Here is a 23752-nt window from a genome sequence, read left to right as displayed (position 1 = left end):
ACCAACTTCAAGCATTTCAACAAAAACAAGATGTCAGTTTTTACTTTTTTTCTGTACTCACCTGTTTCACCATTATATCAGACAAGTGTCTACTTTTAGAAGTGTCCAATCATCTACAATCCTGCTACTCATAGGAAACATGTTCAAGGGTGTCACTTGGATGTATGAAGAAAGAATACATAAGAAAATGCTATTACTAAGATTTACCAGCACTCCAGTAGATCTGGCCTCCCTCTCTCATGATGTGCTGAGAACTGTTGGAAAATGTTCTCTTTTTTCTGGTTGTGTTACAGTTAATAGCAACACAACTGGCTGGTATCCCCTTGCTGGTCCAAGGGATACCTAGTCATCAATCCTAAATTAACCTAACAACTGGATCTCACAAGTGACTAGGGATACTAATCAAACCTTACCTAACCTAGTCCCTGGAACCCACAGCAGGCCAGGGTCCAGGATACCAATCAAACATTACCTAACCTAGCCCTGGATCCTCAATGGATGCCAATCAAAGCCTACCTAACCTAACCTGGTTGCTACCAGATAGAGTTCAGTTTCGTGTAGGCTGCTTGAAATAACTCTCCAGTTCTACTCGTTTATTTTCATTCCTAATAGTTCTCTCCATTTATATAACACCATGAACTAAGTATCATACGTTCATTGACTGAATGCTTGTATCTACCATCCATATTTAATCAATAACTCTTGGTATATACTCCTTTGCGAAGAAAATACCATTAAATAAAAGTACAGTGGAGACTCAATACTTGAACATCTTAATAGTCAAACTTCAATATTTGAACGCAAAAGATACTCGAAAAAATACCCGATAATTGAACATCCATACACATGGTTTTAAATAAAGGTTCTCTTATCTCTCCCTCCCCCCTCCAAGAGTTGTGCTGCTGCTGTCATCAGAATAACATTCTCATGCATTTTGTCTGTAGTTTTTCATTTATAAACTTATATTGACACCAAAGGCCTATTAGTTGTGAAAATATCTGGTAATCGAACAGCTACACACAAGGTTGTAAACAAAGCTTTGTCCCTTCCCGTTCTGATACCGTAGTACCATTAATACCGGTAATCCGGTATACCAGATACTGGTGTGCATCCCTAGTTCTGCTGCAGTCTTGAGAAAAAGAACATTCATTTACAAACTTATAATGGCACCAAAGAGGCTTATTAGTGATGAAAATAAGGAATCTAGTGTGAGTGCAAGTGTTAATGAGCAATAGCCCTCCACTAATTGGTTCACAGGAATCACACTAGTAGAAAAATTACAAAGATATTTTCATGGTTGGTAACTTGTCCTCCGACGACCTCCCTCCTCCTCCTCATCCTTCTCCCTTCCTCTTCTGCGTTATTCATCACCAGCCTTCACTTACGGTATGTACAAATCAAATAAAAAAAACATTATAAACTTGAGGTTTTTGCTAAGATTGAAGCGAATTTATAGGTATCAATAGTTGAACTTTCTGATACTCGAACAGCTATTTGGAATGGATTAAGTTCGAGTATTGAATTTCCGCTGTATTTAGAATTATTCAAATATCTTAAAAACGTGTTCAAAACACTACCGTGATAATATTAAAATCGGGTGTCCATGCTTTACTGAGCTGGTCATGGCAAGGAGACCCAAGTATTTATCATTTTCTCCTATTTCTACACACCCCAATGTGTTTTAATCGATATATGAATATGCATAACAAGTTCATAAAAGACCTACACTAAACTAGAGTCGTATCATGGTTTGTTGAGGGTGAGGTGAAGTCTAGAGTACCAATTGACAATGTGAGCTTTAATCAAAGGTCCATTGTTGACATGTTGGCTGGCACAGGATGTGGGGCCCCTACATCAAGCCACAAAATGTAAACAACGGCCAGTGTGTAGTCTGGATTTAGAAGGGTCTATGCTCAAGCACATCAAGAAGGTTTTTAACTTTTTACAAATTATTTCACGTAAGTGGAATTTTGACTCAATGTGGGGGTCAGTCTTGATGCTCTCTCTGCCTCCTGTCATAAAAGGATGATGGGAGAAGAGAATGAAATCAAATATTCATTTCAATTGGGATATAACTTATGTTACTCTGACTCTAGGCATCTCATTTGAGGATGTTCAATGACTGTGTATGGTGCAATTATTTTTTTTATTAACAAAGTTTCTCATATCTATGTACAGTAGGTAATTTGTTTTAATATTTCACTTATATTGTGGAAGGATAATATTTTTGTCATATTTCAGGGTGTGTTATTTGGCTGGTCAGTTGGTGTGTGCACTGCAATCTCGGCAACCAGAGTTGGATATCTCAGAAGCTGACATCCTTTGTGTACAATTAGCTGGCTTGTGCCATGACTTAGGTCATGGCCCCTTTAGTCATCTCTGGGAACAGTTTGTAAGCCGAGCAAGACCTGAAAAGCACTGGGTGGTGAGTGGTTCCAACTATAGTTTTAACAATGTAAAGTTCTGACTAAAGTTTTTGATCCTTTGGTTGAAATGTTAATTCATGGGTGCTCATCATCTCATTCTGTAAGTAAATTCAGGCACAGGTTTCTGAGGACAAAAATGTACTCACTTAGCAAATTCTCACCAATCTTATAGGATATAGGGGAGGAGAATGATTTGATAGAGACTACATACTGCAAAGAAAGATTAATTGATCTTAAAAGAAGAGTAGAGTACCTTATGAAGGGATATTGGTAATGGAAGGTGAGTAAGAGAGATGTAAGCAGAATGCCACTAAATGCAATAGTAAAGGTAATCAAAGAAGAAGGAAGTTTTGGTGAGAGATACAGTGCCGGTCATTGCATTATGCAGCAAAACATCGGCAGACGGCGCGGCTGCGGTATTCATTTCAGTCCCTATAAATTATGACTCGTTATATCTGGGTCGTGTATCGTACGCCTGGCAGGTGAAATGTGACAAGCGGGTGATGTGCTGGGCGTCTGTCAAGGGTCACTTGATCAGTGACATAATCAAGCAGTGATTATGCGCTACTTTGCTTCTCACTCTGGCCATGCTCTTTTTTCATTTTACTTTCCTGTTTTGAGATTTGGTCTCATTATGGGAAGGAGAAAGGACTTGTCCAAAGAGGATATTGCATCAATCATCAATCTGTACAAGGTAAAAACTCCAACAAAGGATATTGCTAAAATTGTAGGTGTGAGTGAAAGAACAGTGCAAGCGTGGACCAAGCGGTTTTGGGACGCTGTGCAGCTTGTCACACCGCACCACAAAGGACATCCCGCGAAAGCCCGTAAAACCTCACATCGTTCTTTGGCCATCCTCAAGCGTGAAGTTATTACAAATCCACGTATGACTGCACGCATGTTAAAGGAACAAAACCCTCATCTGTTGAATAATGTGTCAGTTAGGACAGTGCGTCGCCGCCTGCATGATGACCTTGACTTCCGCAGCCACCGCCCAGTCAAGAAACCGCTCCTCACCCCTACACAACAGGCGCGTAGGGTCGCTTTTGCTAAAAAATATAGTGAGTGGGATGCGGCAAGGTGGCGACACGTGCTTTGGAGTGACGAATCCATCTTCAGAGTGACTGACAACGCTCGAGGCAGCGTTTATCGGCGTCCGGGAAGTGATTGGCTTGACCCTAAAATTTCTTACCGCACAGTAAAGCATCCTGAATCTTTAATGGTGTGGGGATGCTTCACATTCTTTAACATTGGTGAGTTGGTGGTGCTTCCCCATAATGAAATGATGAATCAAAATAGCTATCTGGAGTTACTTTCTGATTATTTGCCCAGCTGTGCAGTGCAGTGCTGAGGTGTTTCAGCAGGATGGCACACCATGTCACACTGCTAAATCAGTGACACAGTGGCTCAGTGATTCTGAAGTGAACTTCATAAGTGACTGGCCAAGCAACTCACTCGACTTGAGTCCCATAGAAAACCTCTGGTCTATCATTAAGTGCCGTCTGCAGGGGAAAGACACCAGTACCCTCACCAAGCTAGAAACTGCCATTAAGGAGGAATGGCTCAATTTTGACCACACCATCCTCGAAAATCTTGCTAATTCACTGCCTTCACGCTTAAAGGAGTGCATTAGGAGGAAGGGAAACCCCATCGACTATTAAGCAATGGTAAGTACCGATTTGACTTTATTTTTTCAATATTATTCATACTGTTTATCAACAGAGTCGGCACTGCATAATGCAATGACTGGCACTGTACAGTTAAAAAAAAAAAAGTTGTGTTAGGCAGAGCAAAGGAAGAAGAAATGCCATTCAAATAGGAGGGAAAACATGAGAGAAAAATGGTAGAGATCATAAAGATGGTTCTGGGGCAAAACATGAGATCGAGGAAGTATACAGAATAGAAAATATAAAGTGAAAGTCATCCTATGAAGATTAAATTTGAGTCATAGTGCAGTGAGGATGAAGTTGTGGCAAGATCGTGGGGATTGGCAAAGTAAGACAGCTTTTAAAAAATATGTAATAGAAAAGACTTAATTTGGCTTTTGGGGAGAAAAGTCTTGTGTAAATAAACTTTTATTCAAGAGAAATAGAAATTGTGCAGGAGTTCACACAAGCATGGCCAATGGGATTTTTCCATGATGCTGCTTCAAGTGCTTGTTGACAGTAATTAATGGTTCCTCTTTTGTCAGTTATCCTTCTCTCAGGTACCTGTTGTGACTGGGCACAAGGAAAAAGGTAGGGAAGCCAAGCTCAAACCAGACTTGTGGTTCTCTTTTCATTATACAAACGTAGTGAAGCTAAGCATCATAGCTCAATGAAGGAAGCACAGTTTCTCATTTCACATTTTTATTTTTCCTCTTGTTCCAGTCAGTTTCTTTTACAACCAGCACCACTACCAAGTCACAGTAAGTCCTCAAGAATCTGCAATAGCCATAATAGCATAAACTGAGGGGTTTTGCTTTTGTGCTTACTGATGTGATGGCATTGTGCCAAGAAACTTAGCTTGCACTCCTTCCTCTGTCATTCCAGACAGCTACACAGATATACTTGCACCAATCTCTTATAGACTTGAGACTCCTCTTTGACAAAGAAAATCAAGGAAGCAGAAAAGACAGCATAAGTGATACTTCAACAACCAATAACCATGGCACTTACCAAACCATACTCATCTCCAGGTACAATTCTGTTCGAGCATATTCCTAAGACGACCACATTACAGTATTGGGCAAGTCTTGATTGTACTATCATAAAGCTGTCCCACTCTCCTTAGAGAAGTAAGGTTGGTTGGTTGGTAAGTGGATAATCCCACTTCCACTAACAAGAAAGGGAAAGGGAAAGTTGTTTGGGGGGAAATAAGGCTACCATCCTTAACAGCTAAGATAGCAGACTACTGTGATTAATATCTGCTTAAGTGCAAGGCTATAGGAGCAAAGGACTGGGTGTTCATTGTTCTGAAGGATGGCATCTGTATTTCCTTCACTGCATGTCCATTGCTTTAACATAACATAACATAACATAACATAAATAATAGGATAACAAAGGGCCACCAGGGCCCATCTAGGTTATCCTGTATCAGTCGCACAGCGACCTCGTCATCAGTACTTAAAGATACACTTACAAGTACACAATACATTATATACTAATTCTAAATATTTGGCCCATTAACAGGGCTAAGTCCTGCAGCGAAATCCTCTACAATTTGTGGTCCCCATACATGGGGATCATGTCTTATTTAACTATAGTAAATTTCTTATAAAAACTATCATGCAGTGCTATACATAATTATAAATCTAATGAATTTAAGTGCTTATCTAATCTGTTTTAAACATTGTCAAACTAGTGCTATTTACAACCGTCTCTGGCAATGCATTCCAGAAGTCTACCACTCTATGACTAAAGAAATATTTTCTTATATCTAACCTGCAGCCTTGCTTTCTAATCTTCCTGCCATGATTTCTAGTCCTATTTCCCTCCTCTAAGGTAAAGAAAGATCTCACATCTATGTAGTTTGTATCTGAAAACATTTTAAATAACTCTATCATATCCCCTCTTATACATCTCCTCTCAAATGAAAACATGTTTAATTCCTTTAATCTATCTCTATACTCCAGGCGCTTTAATGCTGGTATCATCCTAGTTGCTCTTCTCTGAACTGCTTCTAACATGTTGATATCCTGCCTATAGTGGGGTGACCAGGCCTGTATGCAATACTCTAAATGGGGCCTAACATAGGAATTATATAAGCTACGCACCACTTCCTTACTTTTATAACTAACATTTCTATTTATAAAACCCAGGATCCTATTTGCCCTATTTCTTGCTTCTAAACATTGCTTTGAAAATTTCATTGCTTTGAATTAGTCAAGTGGCTTTTGGAACTTGTTTGCCAGGTCCAGAAAAGTTATAGCACTAGACACAGTAGTACAGCTACTTAGATAAAAAGAACAGTGGAAGAGGCTTCCCTGTCACCAGGATTCTTCACTTGCTTGTTCATGGGCACCAATGTCATAAGAGGGTTTTGCTCCAATTATCTAACTTTGAAGGATAGACAGGAGAGAAGAGATCTAATTATGATGTCTAAGATAGTAAACTGTATGGAAGAAATAGACAGACAAGACCTGGTAACACTGACTGATGATGGAGATAGATGGACAAGAGGACACTCTTAAAAATATCATGAAAAGTTAATGTTTTAGGAACATTAAATAGTTTAGTTTTCCACATAGGACAGTGTAAGTGCTTCTTCCTTTGGTGATTTAACTAGGGACCATAGTGTATTATTTATCATTGTTATTTGTTAGAAATTACTTTGATTTTGCAAAAGATAATATGCTAAATTCATTTTATATTGATATTTTTTGGGTGTGGAACAGTTTAATTGGATTTCCATTGTTTTGAATGGGGTAATTTGTTTCAAGATATGAGTATTTCTGGGTATGAGCTACGTTATGGAATTAATTAAATTCATAAGCTGAGGCACCACTGTATTTTGATGTAGTTTTAATAAATGTGATAACATATAAAAGCACCATTATTAATGCATGATGTGTATATCTTTTCTGTTATATACATTTTTCACCACCTCATTCATAGTGGGGAATGAGTTTGATGACAGTACATAGAAGGTTCAGTAATGTTAACCAGTCTCAAATATCTGTTTCAGCATGAAAATGCCTCAATAAAGATGTTTGACTACTTGCTGGAAACTAACAATCTTATTGAAGAATTTGATAGATATGGTTTGAAAGACCAAGATATAACTTTCATCAAAGAAATGATCTACAGTGTACCTGGTAATGGTTCAGAATGGTGGTATAAAGGCCGCCCTAGGAAGAAAGCATTTTTGTATCAGGTGAGTTTTAAAAAAGTTGAAATTTTATCTTTACCTTATTTTGATCAAAAGTATGATAACATTGAATTCCATTTGTATCTATTTTGGCATTTTAATTTAGACTGCAAATTTCCCTTTACCTAATTGTTAACTTCATTAAAAAAAAAAAAAAAAAAAAACACTTTTGTCAGTGAGGGACATGAAGATTTGGAAAAAGTGTAATGTATTGTTCTTTCCACTTTTTAGTATTTTGTCACTGGTAGTAGGTGACTACTAAAGCTGGAGGTTGTAGCTTCATGATGCTTTATACATGGTCATGTGCTTTATACAAAGCAACAGATGATAATTTTTTTTTATATTAAAATTTTTTTTTTCTTACTTATTGGATACTAAAGCATAGAACAAGAATTATTTAATATGTTTGGAGGCAACCAAGGCAACCAAGAAAGCATTTTTGTATCAGGTGAGTTTTAAAAAAGTTGAAATTTTATCTTTACCTTATTTTGATCAAAAGTATGATAACATTGAATTCCATTTGTATCTATTTTGGCATTTTAATTTAGACTGCAAATTTCCCTTTACCTAATTGTTAACTTCATTAAAAAAAAAAAAAAAAAAAAACACTTTTGTCAGTGAGGGACATGAAGATTTGGAAAAAGTGTAATGTATTGTTCTTTCCACTTTTTAGTATTTTGTCACTGGTAGTAGGTGACTACTAAAGCTGGAGGTTGTAGCTTCATGATGCTTTATACATGGTCATGTGCTTTATACAAAGCAACAGATGATAATTTTTTTTTATATTAAAATTTTTTTTTTCTTACTTATTGGATACTAAAGCATAGAACAAGAATTATTTAATATGTTTGGAGGCAACCAAGGCTAAAATGGAGCAGAGAAAAATAAAATATCCAGAAAACAAAAGTTTTTAATAAGCATTAAGTACCTGTTGAACCATTCTAATTTACATCAGTAAAAGTTCTATTTCAAAATTTAAACAATTTGAATTTTATGAAAGAAGTTTTTATTGAAATTCCAGGATTTAAATAATTTACTGTACACAAATTGTATTTTGTTATAAACAATATATTTGAAAATTGACTTTTTGTGTACTGAATTGTATCCTTGTCTTTTGTTGTTTTATGGATACTGTCCTTTATGTGTGAGATAACTATACAATAGAGCTAATAAGAAGCCTGTTATCAAGTTTATATAATAGTAAAATTTTTAAGATGTCTTGAAATACAGCAAAACATCCATATGCCAGCATAACATTGGCCCAGATTTTGCTGATTTACCATTATTCCAACATTTAAAATATCTTTAAAAATCTTTGAGATGATGAAAGTTTTCCCTACACTGTATGAGGATGGAGTTGATGAGTATCTACTGCATCTTCCATGGGCCAGTTATATTCTGAGATACAAAACTTAATATCAGAGAGCTTAGAATTGCCCAGCTTGTCAGAAATTAAATGGAATCACAGGTATTAGATTGGTTTATATTATATTGCCAAAATGAATGAGGGTTATAATTCATACAGTTTTTTAGTGAATTCAAAGAAATGTTACATTAAGCTTTTTTTCAGATTGTGGCCAATAAGCAAACTGGAATTGATGTTGATAAGTGGGACTACTTTTTACGTGACAGCCTTAATTTAGGCATCAAGGTTAGTTTATATTATTACTGATCTCTCTATACATTATGCACTACTATTTACAAATACCTTTTTCTTACTTAAAATCATGTAGAAAATAATACAGGTGCTCTTTTTGGGAGGCTGGAACAGATTAATGGCATTTCAGTGCATTTCAATAGGAAAAATTGTTTTGAGAAATGAGCTATTTGAGATATGAGCTCCGTCATGGAACGAATTAAACTTGTATCTCACTTCACCCTCGATTATCTGGACCTCGTTTATCCAGATTTTGGGTAATCCAGACAGTGTCCAGATAATAATTTAATAATTTGAGTACAGATGGCCAACAAATGAATTCAAATAATGCACGCCTCACACACTTTCAGAGACAGCCGATAGATGGCAGAGCCACTGTGACAGGCGGTTGTAAACAAGTTCAACCGACACTAATGAATACTGTATTGTCCAGTATCATTGAGCAAGTTTGTGCATTTTCAGTATCGTAGAACTCTTAATTATGTCTTCCAAGGGTGTTAAGCGTAAATAAATTACCCTAGCTGTGACATAAAAGCTGGAATTAATAAGAAAATTAGAGATAGGAGCTAGAGTTGCTAGTGTTTGTGAGGAGTATGGTGTGGCCAAGCCAACTCTTTCGAACAGTAAATCAAAAGATAAGCTGGTAGAATATTCTGCTAAATACTTTGTGGATGCATCATCAAATAAAAGTGGTAAAGGTGCAATAAAGTAAAATATAAAGAGTGGAAAAGGTGCTCCAAGTTCCTGATAGGATTTATAGGTCAGGGAGACAACCTCATCCTTCACCATCATGTTGTGCAGGGGACTGACACTCCGTAGTAAGTAGGAATAGCGTACCTACACAAATACCATAGTTTATTTATATAGAATATTTTGTTGATACAAAAGCTAAAAACATAATGCCTAAAATATTTGTAAATATAAAGTTATATCTAAAATTTTGTGCCTAAACAGCTGTTCAAAGGGAATGCTTGTCACTAGGTGGCAGCACGATTTTATCGTTATGAAATTATTATATTTTTAGCTTTTGTATCAATAAAATAAACTACGGTATGTGTGTAGTACTTTGTTGTTCCTGTTCACTACAGAGTGTAAGTCCCCAGCATAATATGGTAGAGAGGAAGAGACCGTGTTCGTAAGCCAGTCTTATCTGGCCTCCCTGAGTCCCTTGCCTATAAAATATTCACATCATCCTTAAACATATTCCTTTTGGGAGTATGTGCAGTCCCCATGAGTAGCAGGACTGTCAGTGGATGGATACTTACCATTAAAGTTTTAAAAGTAAATGTACATCTGATATAATGGTGAAACAGGTGAGTACAGAAAAAAGTAAAAACTTGCAGCTTGTTTATGTTGAAATGCTTGAAGTTGGTGTCGTTTTCAATCTGTTTGATTTGTTTGATTTATTTTACTGTAGGTAAAACTTAATTTATAACCCAGTACTTAGTGACTCAGGGTGACATTGGACCAGGCTACGTAATAGTTAAGGGGGTTGACTCATTTGCAGGAGGAGGTAGTAGACACCTACCAAAACAATAATTTACTCCCAGCGAGGTATAATAGCACTCATTCAGGGGGTGGTCTGAACTTTCCATTAAAGCTAGTTGTGATCTTGCTGAATGTTTCTCTTTGTGTCCTTCAACTCAAGGAGGCAGTCACAGTCTGCCCTCTAAAGATATCTCTTCTCCTTTTCACAAAACTACATGCACTTACCACACACGAACCCTTCACTTAAAATTCAAAATAAAAAAATGCCAACTCCAAATTCAGTCTCGGAGTCCCCTTCTGGGGAGGGGACCAGAAATGTTCTCAGGTTGGACTGCTCTCTCATTGTCAACCCAAAATGTCTTGACACCTCCCTCAACTTTTTCTTCATTAACTTCTGCAACATTTTTGATATGTAGAACACCACCTCTCCTCTACTAAACCTCATCTCCCTTTCCTCACCGAAACACAGCTGTTTGAGGCAACTAACAATAGCCCTTTCTCTATTCCCTCCTACTTTCTCTATTCTCATTTTTGTTTTAAAGCTGGATGTTGCATCTATGTGTGCAGTGGCTTAACTTGCTCTTTTGCCCACACTCTTGAATCTTCCAAGTTTTCCACCTTCTGGCTTAGACTCAACAGTCACTTTCTAACTAAATTTATCTGTGCTCTCTAGCTCTCCCCTAACTCCTCTGACTATAGTGTGTTGGAATTAACCTTAAAATAAAGGATAAATAAATTAATTTACTGATGGCAAATTGTTGCTTCCCTCGGGTTATTCCGTATATATATATATATATATATATATTAAAATAAAATTATAATAAACATTTAAGCCATTAAAAGGGCAAGTAATATTTAAAAGATAATCAAAGGGGATAACGAGTGTGATGATAAGGCATTGGCAACATTTTGGGGTCGGCTAGTGCGCTGGCACACTCTCGTCCCAACTACCAAGGGTAGTACGCAAAAGCTACCACGTGCAGAAGAACTTGATCCCGCCAGACTCGATACTCCCACCGTATTGAAAGCCAGATAAGTTTTTAGCTGTTAATGTTAGCTTACAGGTTGCAGGTCCTGTAGCTAGCTAGCTATTCATTGGCAGCTGGAACACTGAAATGTGGGGGTGAGTGCTCCCAGACATAATTGCCAGGTAAGAGTCTGGTGATTAATTTTATTTACTGGCTTTCTCCTTTAAAGTTCTTATTCACATTAACTTTTATTAAATTCCCCTTAGGTTGTGTGGAACACTAATTTCTAACACAATTTAATTTTCAATACAGTTAATTTTCAATACGGTTAATATTCAATTTGGTCGTTAATTTTCAATACGGTGTTCCATTTACTAGTGGTTAAAATTTCCTAATTCATAAAAATTACGGAATTCAGGCGTAGATAGTCATGAAGGTACTCTTCTACGGTCATTCCTTTGTGCGTGCTTTGTGCAATTACTGCCATTGGGATAAAGAGTTAGAGGTTGGCGGTGAGAGAGTTGAAATTGACTGCCACTTCAGATACCATTCAGGTAAGGATTACCAATTTGTGTTAAATAGACCAGGTGAGTTTGAGGCCCTGGCTGAAGTAAATCCTAACATTGTAGTAATAATTTTTGGTGGCAACTCTCTCTCTCACTGTCCACAACACTAACTTAGAAATCAAACAGTGGATGAAGGCCTTTTATGAACGGCTCAACCAGCACCTGCCTCATTGCCTCAAACTAGCAGTTCAGATTGAGCCGAGGTACTGTCTTCCCGATAACAGGCATGGCACACCAGTGTTGAGGAATTCATTCAGCGCCGGCACGTGCTTAACAACTATCTAAATAAGACCATAAAAAATAGTGGCCTATTGCATCACATGGTGCTGTTGGGGTCACCTGATCAGCTAAACCATCACCAGTACTTTGGTGACGGTGTTCACCTGAAAGACGAAGGGCTGGTCAAGTATCAGGCACGCATAATTGGTGCCATTGTGTTTGCCTTGGAGCAAAGAAAATGAGTCTTCTCCGAAAGTTCATTGTTATCTGTTCATAAGAATATTTGGCAAGGTTCATGTTCGAGGGTGACTCGTGATGATATGAATGGTTGTTAAGCATGTGTTCGGCTTTCGGCCTTGACTGTTTTTGTGGTAATTTTTTTTATCTTTGATTAATTTAGCACCGTGTCACGTGAACATTGTGTAGTTATCCTCAGATTAGTTGATACTAATGAGGTATTATTAACTTTAAATTATAGCGGTGATGTAATTATTGTAAAGCTTAAATTATCAGTTTGGCGTTGGGCTTTCGAGTAGTTAACTAGTGTTTCTGTGCATTCTTGATAGCTGCCCTGGTAGTTATCGTATATAACCATGGCCACTTCTAATATTATGGACTCAAAATTTTCAGATAAATTATCTGCTTTGAGAAAATCGAGAGGTGTGCATAAAAGAAAAATTACCTTGCACTTGAAACACCTTTAGAAATATGCTGATGATAACAAGTTGACTACTTCATTGTATAAACTCAGTTTTAATGAGATTGAGAAAGAGAAAAACATCATTCGATTATGATGGTCAGATAAATGAATTGATGGTTGATAATGACATTGAATGATCTTGAACCGTGAGCTTGATGAACAAACTTCATATTTTATGGAAGTGAATGCTGGGTGTAGCCAATTTGAGCCTTTAAAGGATGAAGATTAGCATGATAACAGTAATAACTCAGCTTCTAGTAAAGACCTTTTAAAATTATTCAAACAAGTCCGTACAAGTGAGAGTAAACTTCCTCCTTTAGAGTGTGGCTCTTTTAATGGCACTGAAAAGGACAAATTTGCCTTCAACACATTTTATAATCAATTTAATGTGGTTATTGGAACCAAGAGTAATCTTTCTAAATTCACAAAGTTAGCTTATCTAGTTGGCTATTTAAGAGACTATGCTTTATCTGTAGTCAAACATCTATCTTTTACTGATGATAACTATGAGGTAGCCATTTTCTTTTTAAAGAAAGAATTTTTAGATAAGGAATTTTTTATAGATCAAACAATAAATAACATTATGAAAGCTGCTACTCCTTGGGGAAATGATCCTGACTTTCAATCAGTAAGAGTCTATATAAATGAGATTAAAGCACAAGTCTATGAGCTGCAACAACATGGTTTAGATTTCCTACAGGAGGATAGTGCAGGGTTAAAAATGATTAGTCATGTGGTATTTAACAAACTTCCTAATTTGGTAAAGAAGGAATTCATTCATCATTTAAGGACAAGTTATCCTTCCTTGGTTGAGTTGTTTGATAATTATCATCATGTATTAAACTTGCTAAGTCGCACTAACCCTGCAAGATCTAAACCTGGGGTTCTCAAATCTACCCAAATTAAGACTCTTCAAAAGACTCTCCAAACTAAATCTACCTTTGAATCTAAACCAGCAGCTAAAAACACCTTCCCAAATTATAAGACTGCTGGTAAACCACCAGCTTGTAAATTATGTGGCAGTGATTTACACACACTGGGAAAATGTACTGCATTCCCTACATATAAGAACAAAATTGATAGGCTGAACGAACTAACGCTCTGCACAAGCTGTGCAGGAGCTGGTCATGACAAAACAGTTATTACGGCAAACAAGGAAAGCTTAGGTTCGCCTGCAAGAGCTGTAATTCTAAAGAACACTTCACAGCCTTATGTCCTTTAAAGAGAAAGCAACCTGAGCTAAAGACAAATGCCTTGCCTTGTGATGGACAACAAAGTTGCCCCTATTGGAAACATCTATAATTTTCTTAATAAACAAGAGGGGCAAGTAGTAAGATAACTTTTACAGAATAAATGCCAAATGGGAGTCAATGAAGTTAAAACATCAGTTAACACCATTTTAGACCCTTTTAAGTCATATTTCAATCCTTTAGAGAATATTCTATCAGACTCTGAGGTAGACAACAGCCTTGAGAATTTGTTCAGTCTAGAATCCATGGGTATAAAAACTGACAACAGTGAATTAACATCTGTTGACCAAGAGCAAGTAGATAAATTTAAAGATGATATTAAATTCCAAGATGGTCACTATCATAAAGTAAATTCAGTACCATCTAATCATTCCATTGCCTTGAAGGTATTGGACAGAACCATCAAACAGCTAGAAGCTAAGGGATTAAAAGATAAATATCAGGCTGTCTTTGATCAGCAGATTAGGAATAACATAATGGAAGAGATTGAAGTAAATCCATTGGAATATAAGAACAAAGTATGGATTCCTCATAGGCCTGTTGTTAAAATTGATGAGCAGGTAACAACAAAAATAAGATGTCTTTAACTGTTCTTTTAAGACAAGTAAAGAATTGCCTTCTTTAAATGAAGCAGCCTATACAGGCATAGATATGATGAACAATATACTGGAAATGTTGTTTAAGTTCAGGTCCAACAATTATGTTATGTTAAGTGATGTTAAGCAAGCTTTCTTAATGATTAAACTTAAGGAGGAAAGCTGATAAAAATAGATTTTGCTTTTTCTGGAAAAGAGGTAACAAATTAGTAGCCTATAGATTTAAAACTATTGTTTTTGGGTTTACTTCCTCTCCCTTCATACTCCATTATGTTATGCAACATCATGCTAATTCCTTCCCTAATGACAATGTAAGTTATATACTGGCCAATAATTTTTATGTTGATAATTTAATAGTAACTGGTAATAAAGTAAATGAAATGCATGACATTTATGATCAGGCCTATTTAAGGATGAAAGAAGGAGGATTCGAGCTTAGATCATGGAACTCCAATTCACAAGAATTGAGAGAACAGATGGCACGTGATGAAAGACTTGTGGAACATAATTGTGAGGAAGAAAAGGTCTTGGGGTACAAGTATAATTTTAATAAAGACACCCTAAGCATAGCCCCTTGTAAATTGGACCCACAAGCTAACACAAAAAGAAGGGTGCTATCCCAGACCTCAAAGTTATTTGACCCAATCAATTTTGCTCTCCCTGTTACAATAAGAGGGAAGATATTAATGCGAAAGATATGGAAGTCTGAAGTAGGCTGGGATGATACATTAAATAATGAAATATGTACTGAAATGAAAAAGCTGAGTAAGGATTTAGAACAATTACCACAACTAAATTTTAGTAGACAGGCATTTAATGAGGATGCAGGGTATGGCTTGCATATTTTTTGTGATAGTTCTGCTGAGGCATATGGCTTTGTAGCTTATGCTGTAAATGATAATGACCAGCGATCCTTTGTATTTGCCAAATCCAAATTAGCACCTCTTAAGGCCAAGAATCAGCATAGCATTCCTACTTTGGAGCTCATGGGAGTCACATTGGCTCTAAAATGCATACCATCAATTCTAGACTCTTATAAGGGCATGCAAATTAGATTCATAAATATTTGTGTAGATGCCCAAGTGGGTTTAAACTGGCTGTTGACAAAGGAGACAAAGACCAAGTCCAAGTTCCTCCATAACAGAATATTAGATGCCACCAGTTTAAAAATGGAGATAATGAATAAGTACCATGTTCCCATCCATCATAAGTATGTAATTACTGCTGAAAACCCTGCAGACCTGGTAACAAAGGGGCTTACTTATAGTAAGTTTACAACTAAGATGAAGTTCTGGCTGGAAGGTCCGCAGTGGTTGTCTAATAATTTCACCCAGTGGCCACAATATCCCTTGCTTAGTATATCACCTGCTGAGAAACCCTTAATAAGTACTTTGTGTGCACATCAGCCTGCTAAAGTAAACACCTGAGTTTTAAATATAAATAATTACTCTAGTATAAATAAGCTGATAAAGTGCACCTCGTATATATACAAGTTCCTGAGCAAGATTAAAGGCTGTGACCCTAAAATGAAGGCATGGGCCATAGTACTGGATAAAAACCAGCTCAGAAGGAATATTTCCAAAAGGAACTGTAATTTTTAAGTAATGCTGGTATCCAAAACAATACTACTAATAATAACAAAGTAATACCTCCTCTGGTAAATAATCTTAACTTATTCCTAGATAATAAAGGCATTTTAAGATACAGAGGCAAGATAAGCAAATGCTTGTATTTTGATTATAATGTACACAATCCCATAGTCTTGCCAAAGGAAAGCAGACTTACTCTTCTCATTATAAATGACTGTCATCTAAAAATGCAGCATTTAGGCATTGGTACTACCTTATTAGGGAACAAGGATTTTGGATCCCTAAGGGTAGGGCAGCAGTCAAGAGTGCACTGGGAACTTGTACAGTTTGTAAAAAATACAATGCATTAGCATTTAAATGCCCAAAATTTACAGACATGCCTAAGCATCACATGAATTTAGTGAAACCCTTCCAACATGTTGGAGTGGATTATACGGGTAATTTTTGGGTTCAAGATATAGTGGCAGCCAAGGCAGTGAAGGTATATATTTTAATCTTTACTTGTTTGAATATAAGAGCTGTTACTTTGAACTAGTGTCAGATATGACCACCAAAAATTTTCTGTTAGCCTTCCAACGGTTCTGCAACGCCCACTCCATTCCCCAGTATATGTACTCTGATAATGCAAAATAATTTTTTAAAAGGGGGTCTTGTATTAGAAAATGCCCTCAAATCAGAAGAATTTAGGGAAGAACTGGAGAAATGCGGATTAAACACATTAAGATTCCTGTATATTCTGCATGGGTTGGTTCCGCCTGGGAAGGACTTATTCGTACCCTAAAGAACTGCCTATACAAGGTAATTGGCAGGGCTAAGCTGTCTTATTTTGAATTGCTAACATCTATTTCGAATATTCAGCTAGCTATGAACTCCAGGCCCCTAACTTATAGATCCAGTGCTGATGACCTGGAGTCCATAACACCCAACTCATTTATAAAATTACATAGCAATTCATCCATTGTATTGAAGGATGATGAAAACATATGGGTGGATGACCAGGAAACACTGGAGAACACTCTAGTAGTTCAGAAAGAGATCCTTGACAATTTTAAAAGACTGTGGTACAGCGAATATCTTCTGAGCCTAAGAGAACACAGTCGTAATTTGTATCAGAGTAACTGGAAGAATAGGGTAAGGGTGGGTGATGTAATTCTCATTAAGACCATCAACAAACCCAGACCTTACTGGATGTTGGGAAGGATAATAGAACTTATTGCTGGTTGTGACGCCAAAATAAGAACAGTCAAGGTCAAGCAGGGAAACGGCGCCGTGGAATACCACTCTATTTCCAACCTGTAGCCGTTGGAGGTGTCAATGACTCACGCGGGGAGGGAAGGGAATAGAAGTGGGTCGGATGGTGGCGCCAATGAGCCTCCAGCTCGTGACATTGATAGTCAGGTTAACCCTTGACCTAGGCGGCACACGGCCATAAAGTTCAATAAGATGCTTAGGGATAAACTGCCTTACTTGTAAGTTGTTAGATTAAGTTAGATTTAGGTTAAGTTGGGGTTTAGTATTAAAAGATGCTACACCTTAGTCAATTTTTATGGGGATATTTAGGAAAACAAAGGTTACATCCTCTTCAAGGGTGAAGATATATTGCTAAGGTGAGGATGATTTGTTTATTTCAATGTCTTGTTTAGAATTAAGTTAATAATTTTATGTTTTAGGTTAGAAAATATATTTGAGTACCTTTCTCAAATATGTGTTCCCAAAAAATGCTACACTACTCCCTACTTCATGACATAGTGAGGATTTAACAATAATTAAAAAATCACCATATGGATTTCCGGGGAATAGTGCGGAGTGACTATATCTGCCATAACCATACATGACACCAAAATATTAAATAATAAGTATAATTGCAATTTAAAATGAAATTGCAATCTTTGCTGGGGAGTGTGTTGAAATTAACCTTAAAATAAAGGATAAATAAATTAATTTACTGATGGCAAATCATTGCTTCCCTTGGGTTATTCCATTTACATATTTTAAAATAAAATTACAGGTAGTTCTCGTTTTGTGCGTGTTCTGTTTGTGCGAATTCGCTAAGATGCGACATTAAAAATATTATAATTAATTAAAATTGTGCGATCTGTTCGCTAAGATGCGATTTGCCCCAACCCCATTTCAAACAGTGTGCCAGATGCGTAGTTCCGCTGCCTGCTGACAGGCGGCCGCTCCCGCTCCCAGTTCAATGTTTACAGCCCTCTCGTGTGTTTGCAGTCACAGCCAGTCCAGCCAATTTACTCATTCATCAAAATGGCCCCAAAACATCCTTCATCTTCTCCTGGAACCAGCAGCGGCCCTCCAGCTAAGAAAATGCAGCGCAAGTCACTCACTCTGGCTAAGAAAATGGAAATTTTGAGCCGGTATGACCAAGGACAAAAAACTTTGATCATATCCCATGCCTTGGGATTGGGGGAGAGCACACTGAGGCGCATCCGAGACAATGCTGCAAAAATACGAGCAACTGTGGAAGCAGGTTTGTCTAGGACATTGCAGATGGTAGCCTACAGCAGATCGTCGGCCATGGAGAGGATGGAAAAAATGCTGGCGACTTGGATTCAACACCAGAACAAGACCAGCATTCCTGTTAGTTTGGCCATCATTCAGGAAAAAGCTAAAAGCCTCATTAACGACATCGAAGGAAATGACGGGCCAAATACATCCTTCCAAGCAGCTTAGTTCTGGTTGGTATGCAAAATTTAAGCTAAGATACGGGTTTCATAACATCAAAATGACCGGAGAAGCAGCATCAGCAGACACAGAATCGGCCAGGAAATTCCCAGAGATGCTTAAGAAGACCCTGGAAGAAGGACAATACTCATCCAAGCAAGTGTTCAATGTAGACAAGACCGGCCTTTACTGGAAGATGCAAGCGAGGACGTACATCGCACAGGAGGAGAAGACGGCGCCTGGTTTTAAGGCGTCCAAGGACCGCCTGACGCTGCTGCTGGGGGCCAACGCTGAGGAGGAACTGCAGGCTGAAGCCTGTCCTCATCTATCACTCTCAGAACCCCAGAGCCCTTAAGGTAAGATTGGTTTATTTAATATTTATTTATTTATTCTACAGTTCTTATGTTGTTATTGTTATTGATTGTGTTAAATAATAAAATATTTAATACCGTTAATTAATCAGGGTTTGTGAAGTGTACACAAGTGACATTAAAAATACTTAGGAGGAGGAAGTGGACATTGATCAACTGCTTCAGTCACACAGACAAGAATTGAGCAATGAAGACCTGCTGGACATCGAAGCAGAGAACAAGAGGGAAAGAGAAGAGGCAGAAGCAACGGCAGCGGCAGACAAGGCTGAGGGAGGACGGACGCTCACTGCCACTGTTATCAGTGAAGCATTATGGAAAATAAAAGAAGGTTTTGCCATGCTGGAAGAACACGACCCCAATGTTGAACGAAGCACCACAATCACAAGAAAGTGTATGGACACACTTTTCTGCTACACTCAAATGCAGACTGAATTTCAAAAGAAAAAACGCCAGACCACCATGCTGCAGTTTTTCAATAAACTGCCTGTGCAACCAGTGACAGAAGAGGAAGAGGAAGTGGATGACCCTGAAGCTATAGGAGAGGAAGTGGAAGTGGAAGTGGATGTGCCAGAGGAAGTGGACAGCACAGACGAAGATGGCGAGTGACTGTGAGGGACTGTGAGAAGTGAGGGAGCATCGTGTTGAGTGTTAATGGGTGCTTTATTTACACTTTATTTACACATTAGTGTTACTTATAGGTTTAGAACGATACATTTTCAGAACATGTTCACTTTATTAGTCAAATAAATGTGTTTTTCGTTCAAAAAATGGAAGTTTTTTAGGCCAAAACCCGCATCCCCCCTATTATCCATTGTTTCTTATGGGGAAAATATGTTTTTTTTGTGCGATTTCAGTTTGTGTGAAGCCTGTAGGAACCCATATCTCGCACAAAACGAGAACTACCTGTATAATAAACATTTAAGCCATTAAAAGGGCAAATAATATTTAAAAGATAATCAAAGGGGATAACGAGCGTGATGATAGAATCAGAGAATAGGAAAGGGTCAAGGATCTTGGACGTATCTCCCAAGACAGTCATGTATGCAAGTAGCATGTATCAATTGCTTCAAGTCATGGGGAATAGCAAAGTGAAAGGCTAGTTTGCCAGGATGGTCGGTGAAGGGAGAGGAAAGCCAAAGTTGGTGGTGAACATTAAAATCTCCAAGAATGGAGATCTCCACAAAAGGAAAGAGAAACAATGCGTTTCACTTTGGAAGTGTTGACCCCATAGAATCAAGAGTTTCCATGCATACTATATATTCTGTGATGTGGAGTCACCACACATATTGGATTACTATTTCTATCATGGTATTTTTTTTTTTACAGGTAACGTTTGACTATCATCGCATCATCCAGTTCTCTCGAGTTATACCAGTTGGGGAAGAAACTCAGATCTGCATTAGAGACAAGGAAAGCAACAATGTCTATGATATGTTCCATGCCCGACGGGTTTTACACCGTACTGCCTACAAACATCGCGTTGTACAGATTATTGATAACATGTGAGATACTCTATCTTTTGGTTTGTAGTTTTGGGCTCTGGAGTCTCTCTTGATATATTTTGCAGATGTATTGAATGTCTAGATGTGAAAGGCCTAGAGTCAAAACAAGCTGACACATCTCTCTCTCTCTCTCTCTCTCTCTCTCTCTCTCTCTCTCTCTCTCTCTCTCTCTCTCTCTCTCTCTCTCTCTCTCTCTCTCTCTCTCTCTCTCTCTTTGGAAGTACAATTTCTTCACCCAAAAGATATGCCCAGAGAGAGAGCGAGCGAGAGAGAATTGGTGCGCTGGTATCGCACTGAGGGTTGTTTCTCCTCGGTGGGTTACATCCTGGCTATCAGGAGGAATATTTGATAAGCAATAACTTTGCTGTCAGAGATTGTAGCAAGCTGCACAGTACATCAATGTATTCAGAATTTCAAAGAGAAATGTATTTTCATGAGTAAAACTATCTCCTGTGATTTTTTTAAGTACCATTTTCCCCGCAGATGGGAATGATTGATTTATAATTACCCCGTCACACAAGGGTTAATTCATGAGCTGGCTACTCTCTCTTCATCTGGGATGCCCAGCATGTCTGGTGACTTATGACCACGTGTGTGCTACACTTACAATTATGATTCTTAATTTCTAAAACTTAATATTATTGTCCCCAGCACTACACGAGATTTTCCCCCCTTCAAGAATTTTCCATTAGTCTTGACATCTTCCACGCAGGAAAGTAATACCTATTCTTTGGCAGCAGTAATCTTCACCAATTCCTCCATCATTGGACGGGATTACGAATTTCAGTGGCCTTTGGAAATTCACTTCTATTTTCAACTACTTCATTAGCCATCTAGTACAATGGTCTGGTTAACCATCACTCCATTATGTCCCTTGGAGACAATGCCACACTTAAAAAGAAAAAACTAGGGAATGAAGCTGTCCACCCCAGCCAACCTCCTCATCCACCGTCAGTTTGAGACACTGGTACTCTCGATGACAAGATTCGGCCTCCTTACTTACCTGCATTCATGCGACACATTCATCTCCCCCCATTCATTCTACCTTTCACTCGACAGGTATCCCAAAGTGGAAATACGAGAGCTTGCCACGTCCTGAAGTAGCCACCGCAGTGTGACCTGTGTTGACTGTAACATTGCAGTAATTAGTCTGCGAATTGAAATAGTACCAACATCCCTTTCACCCTTACTTACTTTTGCTATAGGCCTACTTCCAGTTGGGTTCTTGCTGTCCACGTGAAGCGCTAAATCTGCTCAGCTGTTCATCATGAGCGACCATGAGGAGATACATACCATTGCGGAGGACCTTATCGTCACCAAGTACTAAATGGCTGAGGAGATAGTGAACTGTGTTCTGAAGCTCTTAGTAGCAAAATGTGTGCCTCTGGCCTCAGTCCATGATATCTGTGCTGAAGGTGAATGCCTCCTGGAGGAAGAAACCAATAAGGGTTTTAAAAAGAGAAAGATTTAAAAAAGGGAATTGCCTTTCCAGTCTGTGCATCAGAAAACAACTCCATCAACCATTATTCTCCCCTTGCATCTGAGGGTGACACAATTCTTCAGGAAGGTGATCTAATCAAGATTGATATCAGGGCACACATTGATGGCTTCATTGCTGTAGTTGGACACACTGTGGTGGTTGGGGCATCAAAGACAAATAAGGTCAAAGAACGAAAAGCTGATGTGATAATGGCAGCTCACAATGCATCTGAAGCAGCCTTATGTTTAGTTAAACCCAGTAACTAAACTTTTGCTGTTACTGATACTGATACTGTCACAAATATTGCTAAAGTCTACAAGTGTTAACTGGTGGAAGGAATGCTGTCCTTCCAGCTGCAGCAAGGCAGGATTGATGGAGAGAAGACTATCATTCAGAATCCCACCGCTGCCACCAGTGTAATGCGGGAAAAAAAATTAAATAAATAGATAAATGAATTAATTAATTACAGATAAATAAATTACTTTGAATACTTACTATGAATAAAGGAAAGATTATGAAAGCTTTTAGATTTATTTTGGACTGGGTTTAAATTTAGAAAAATTATTCTTGAACGATTTTACACACTTTACAACTGAATGATATTGAATGAACTTCTCTCCCCACAATCACGTTCATTCATTTACAGTCCAGCCCACCGGAGAGAGGATATCTCACTCGCAAGAAAATAAATACATAAAAAAAAAAAAAAATACAACATAAAATCACTACACAGCCTAGTCCCAAAAGTTGACTCGTGGCATCACACGCGGCGGGGACCTGCCTCAACTCACACATAAAACACCTCACTTCACTTGGCTTTGGCCATGGAAAACACTGTTAATGGAGATGCCTACCAGGTGGTGACACAATCTTCCTTCACTGGCTTAAAACAACCCAAGGCAAGACACAACACTGGTACTAGTCAGCCTAACCATAAGCAAGCATACACATTGATCAGGCACGTAAACCAGAGTAGTCGCATCTGTAACCGGTGGAGAGGCAAACTACATTGGTGTGTGAACTATTCCCCACACTGGTTCTCACGCTCAAATCTTCAGTAGCCAAAATAGCAGGTAGTAATTAAAAAGTTATTTTGATTGCCATTACTAAGGGGATGACATTACTGGGAAACACTTTCCTGTACAGTTAAGTTCTCCCTCTGCTTCTGGAGTGAAAAATTTGTTAACAACTCTGATCATATAGCAAGTGAATTTAAGGCTCTTAATTCATGAGCTGGTTACTCTCTCTTCCTCTGGGACGTCCAGCATGTCTGGTGACTCATGACCACGTGTGTGCTACACTTAGAACTATGATTCTTAATTTCTAAAACTTAATATTATTATCCCTGACACTTCAATAGTTTATTATTGTAGAATATTGTATTGATACAAAAGCTAAACACATAATACTTAA

General features: G+C 38.0%; 1 protein-coding gene and 1 pseudogene across 4 annotated transcripts in view; both read left to right on the top strand.

The window, feature by feature from the left end:
* LOC123518956 (deoxynucleoside triphosphate triphosphohydrolase SAMHD1-like) overlaps nucleotides 1-23752 on the top strand; it is a 158206-nt gene that overhangs the window by 30547 nt on the left and 103907 nt on the right. For 3 of the 4 annotated variants that reach the window (XM_045280031.1, XM_045280034.1, XM_045280032.1), the window contains exons 4-7: nucleotides 2242-2425; nucleotides 7092-7280; nucleotides 8845-8925; nucleotides 20684-20859. In XM_045280031.1, the coding sequence (XP_045135966.1) occupies nucleotides 2242-2425; nucleotides 7092-7280; nucleotides 8845-8925; nucleotides 20684-20859 (630 nt within the window). The remainder of the gene's footprint in view (nucleotides 1-2241; nucleotides 2426-7091; nucleotides 7281-8844; nucleotides 8926-20683; nucleotides 20860-23752) is intronic. The other variant, XM_045280033.1, reaches the window with a different exon arrangement.
* Nucleotides 20866-23752, top strand: part of LOC123518958 — a 3760-nt pseudogene continuing 873 nt past the window's right edge.

This window comes from Portunus trituberculatus, chromosome 44 (assembly GCF_017591435.1).
Source record: "Portunus trituberculatus isolate SZX2019 chromosome 44, ASM1759143v1, whole genome shotgun sequence".
NCBI classification, from domain to species: Eukaryota; Metazoa; Arthropoda; class Malacostraca; order Decapoda; family Portunidae; genus Portunus; species Portunus trituberculatus.
This window is presented reverse-complemented; position numbering and strand designations above follow the sequence as displayed.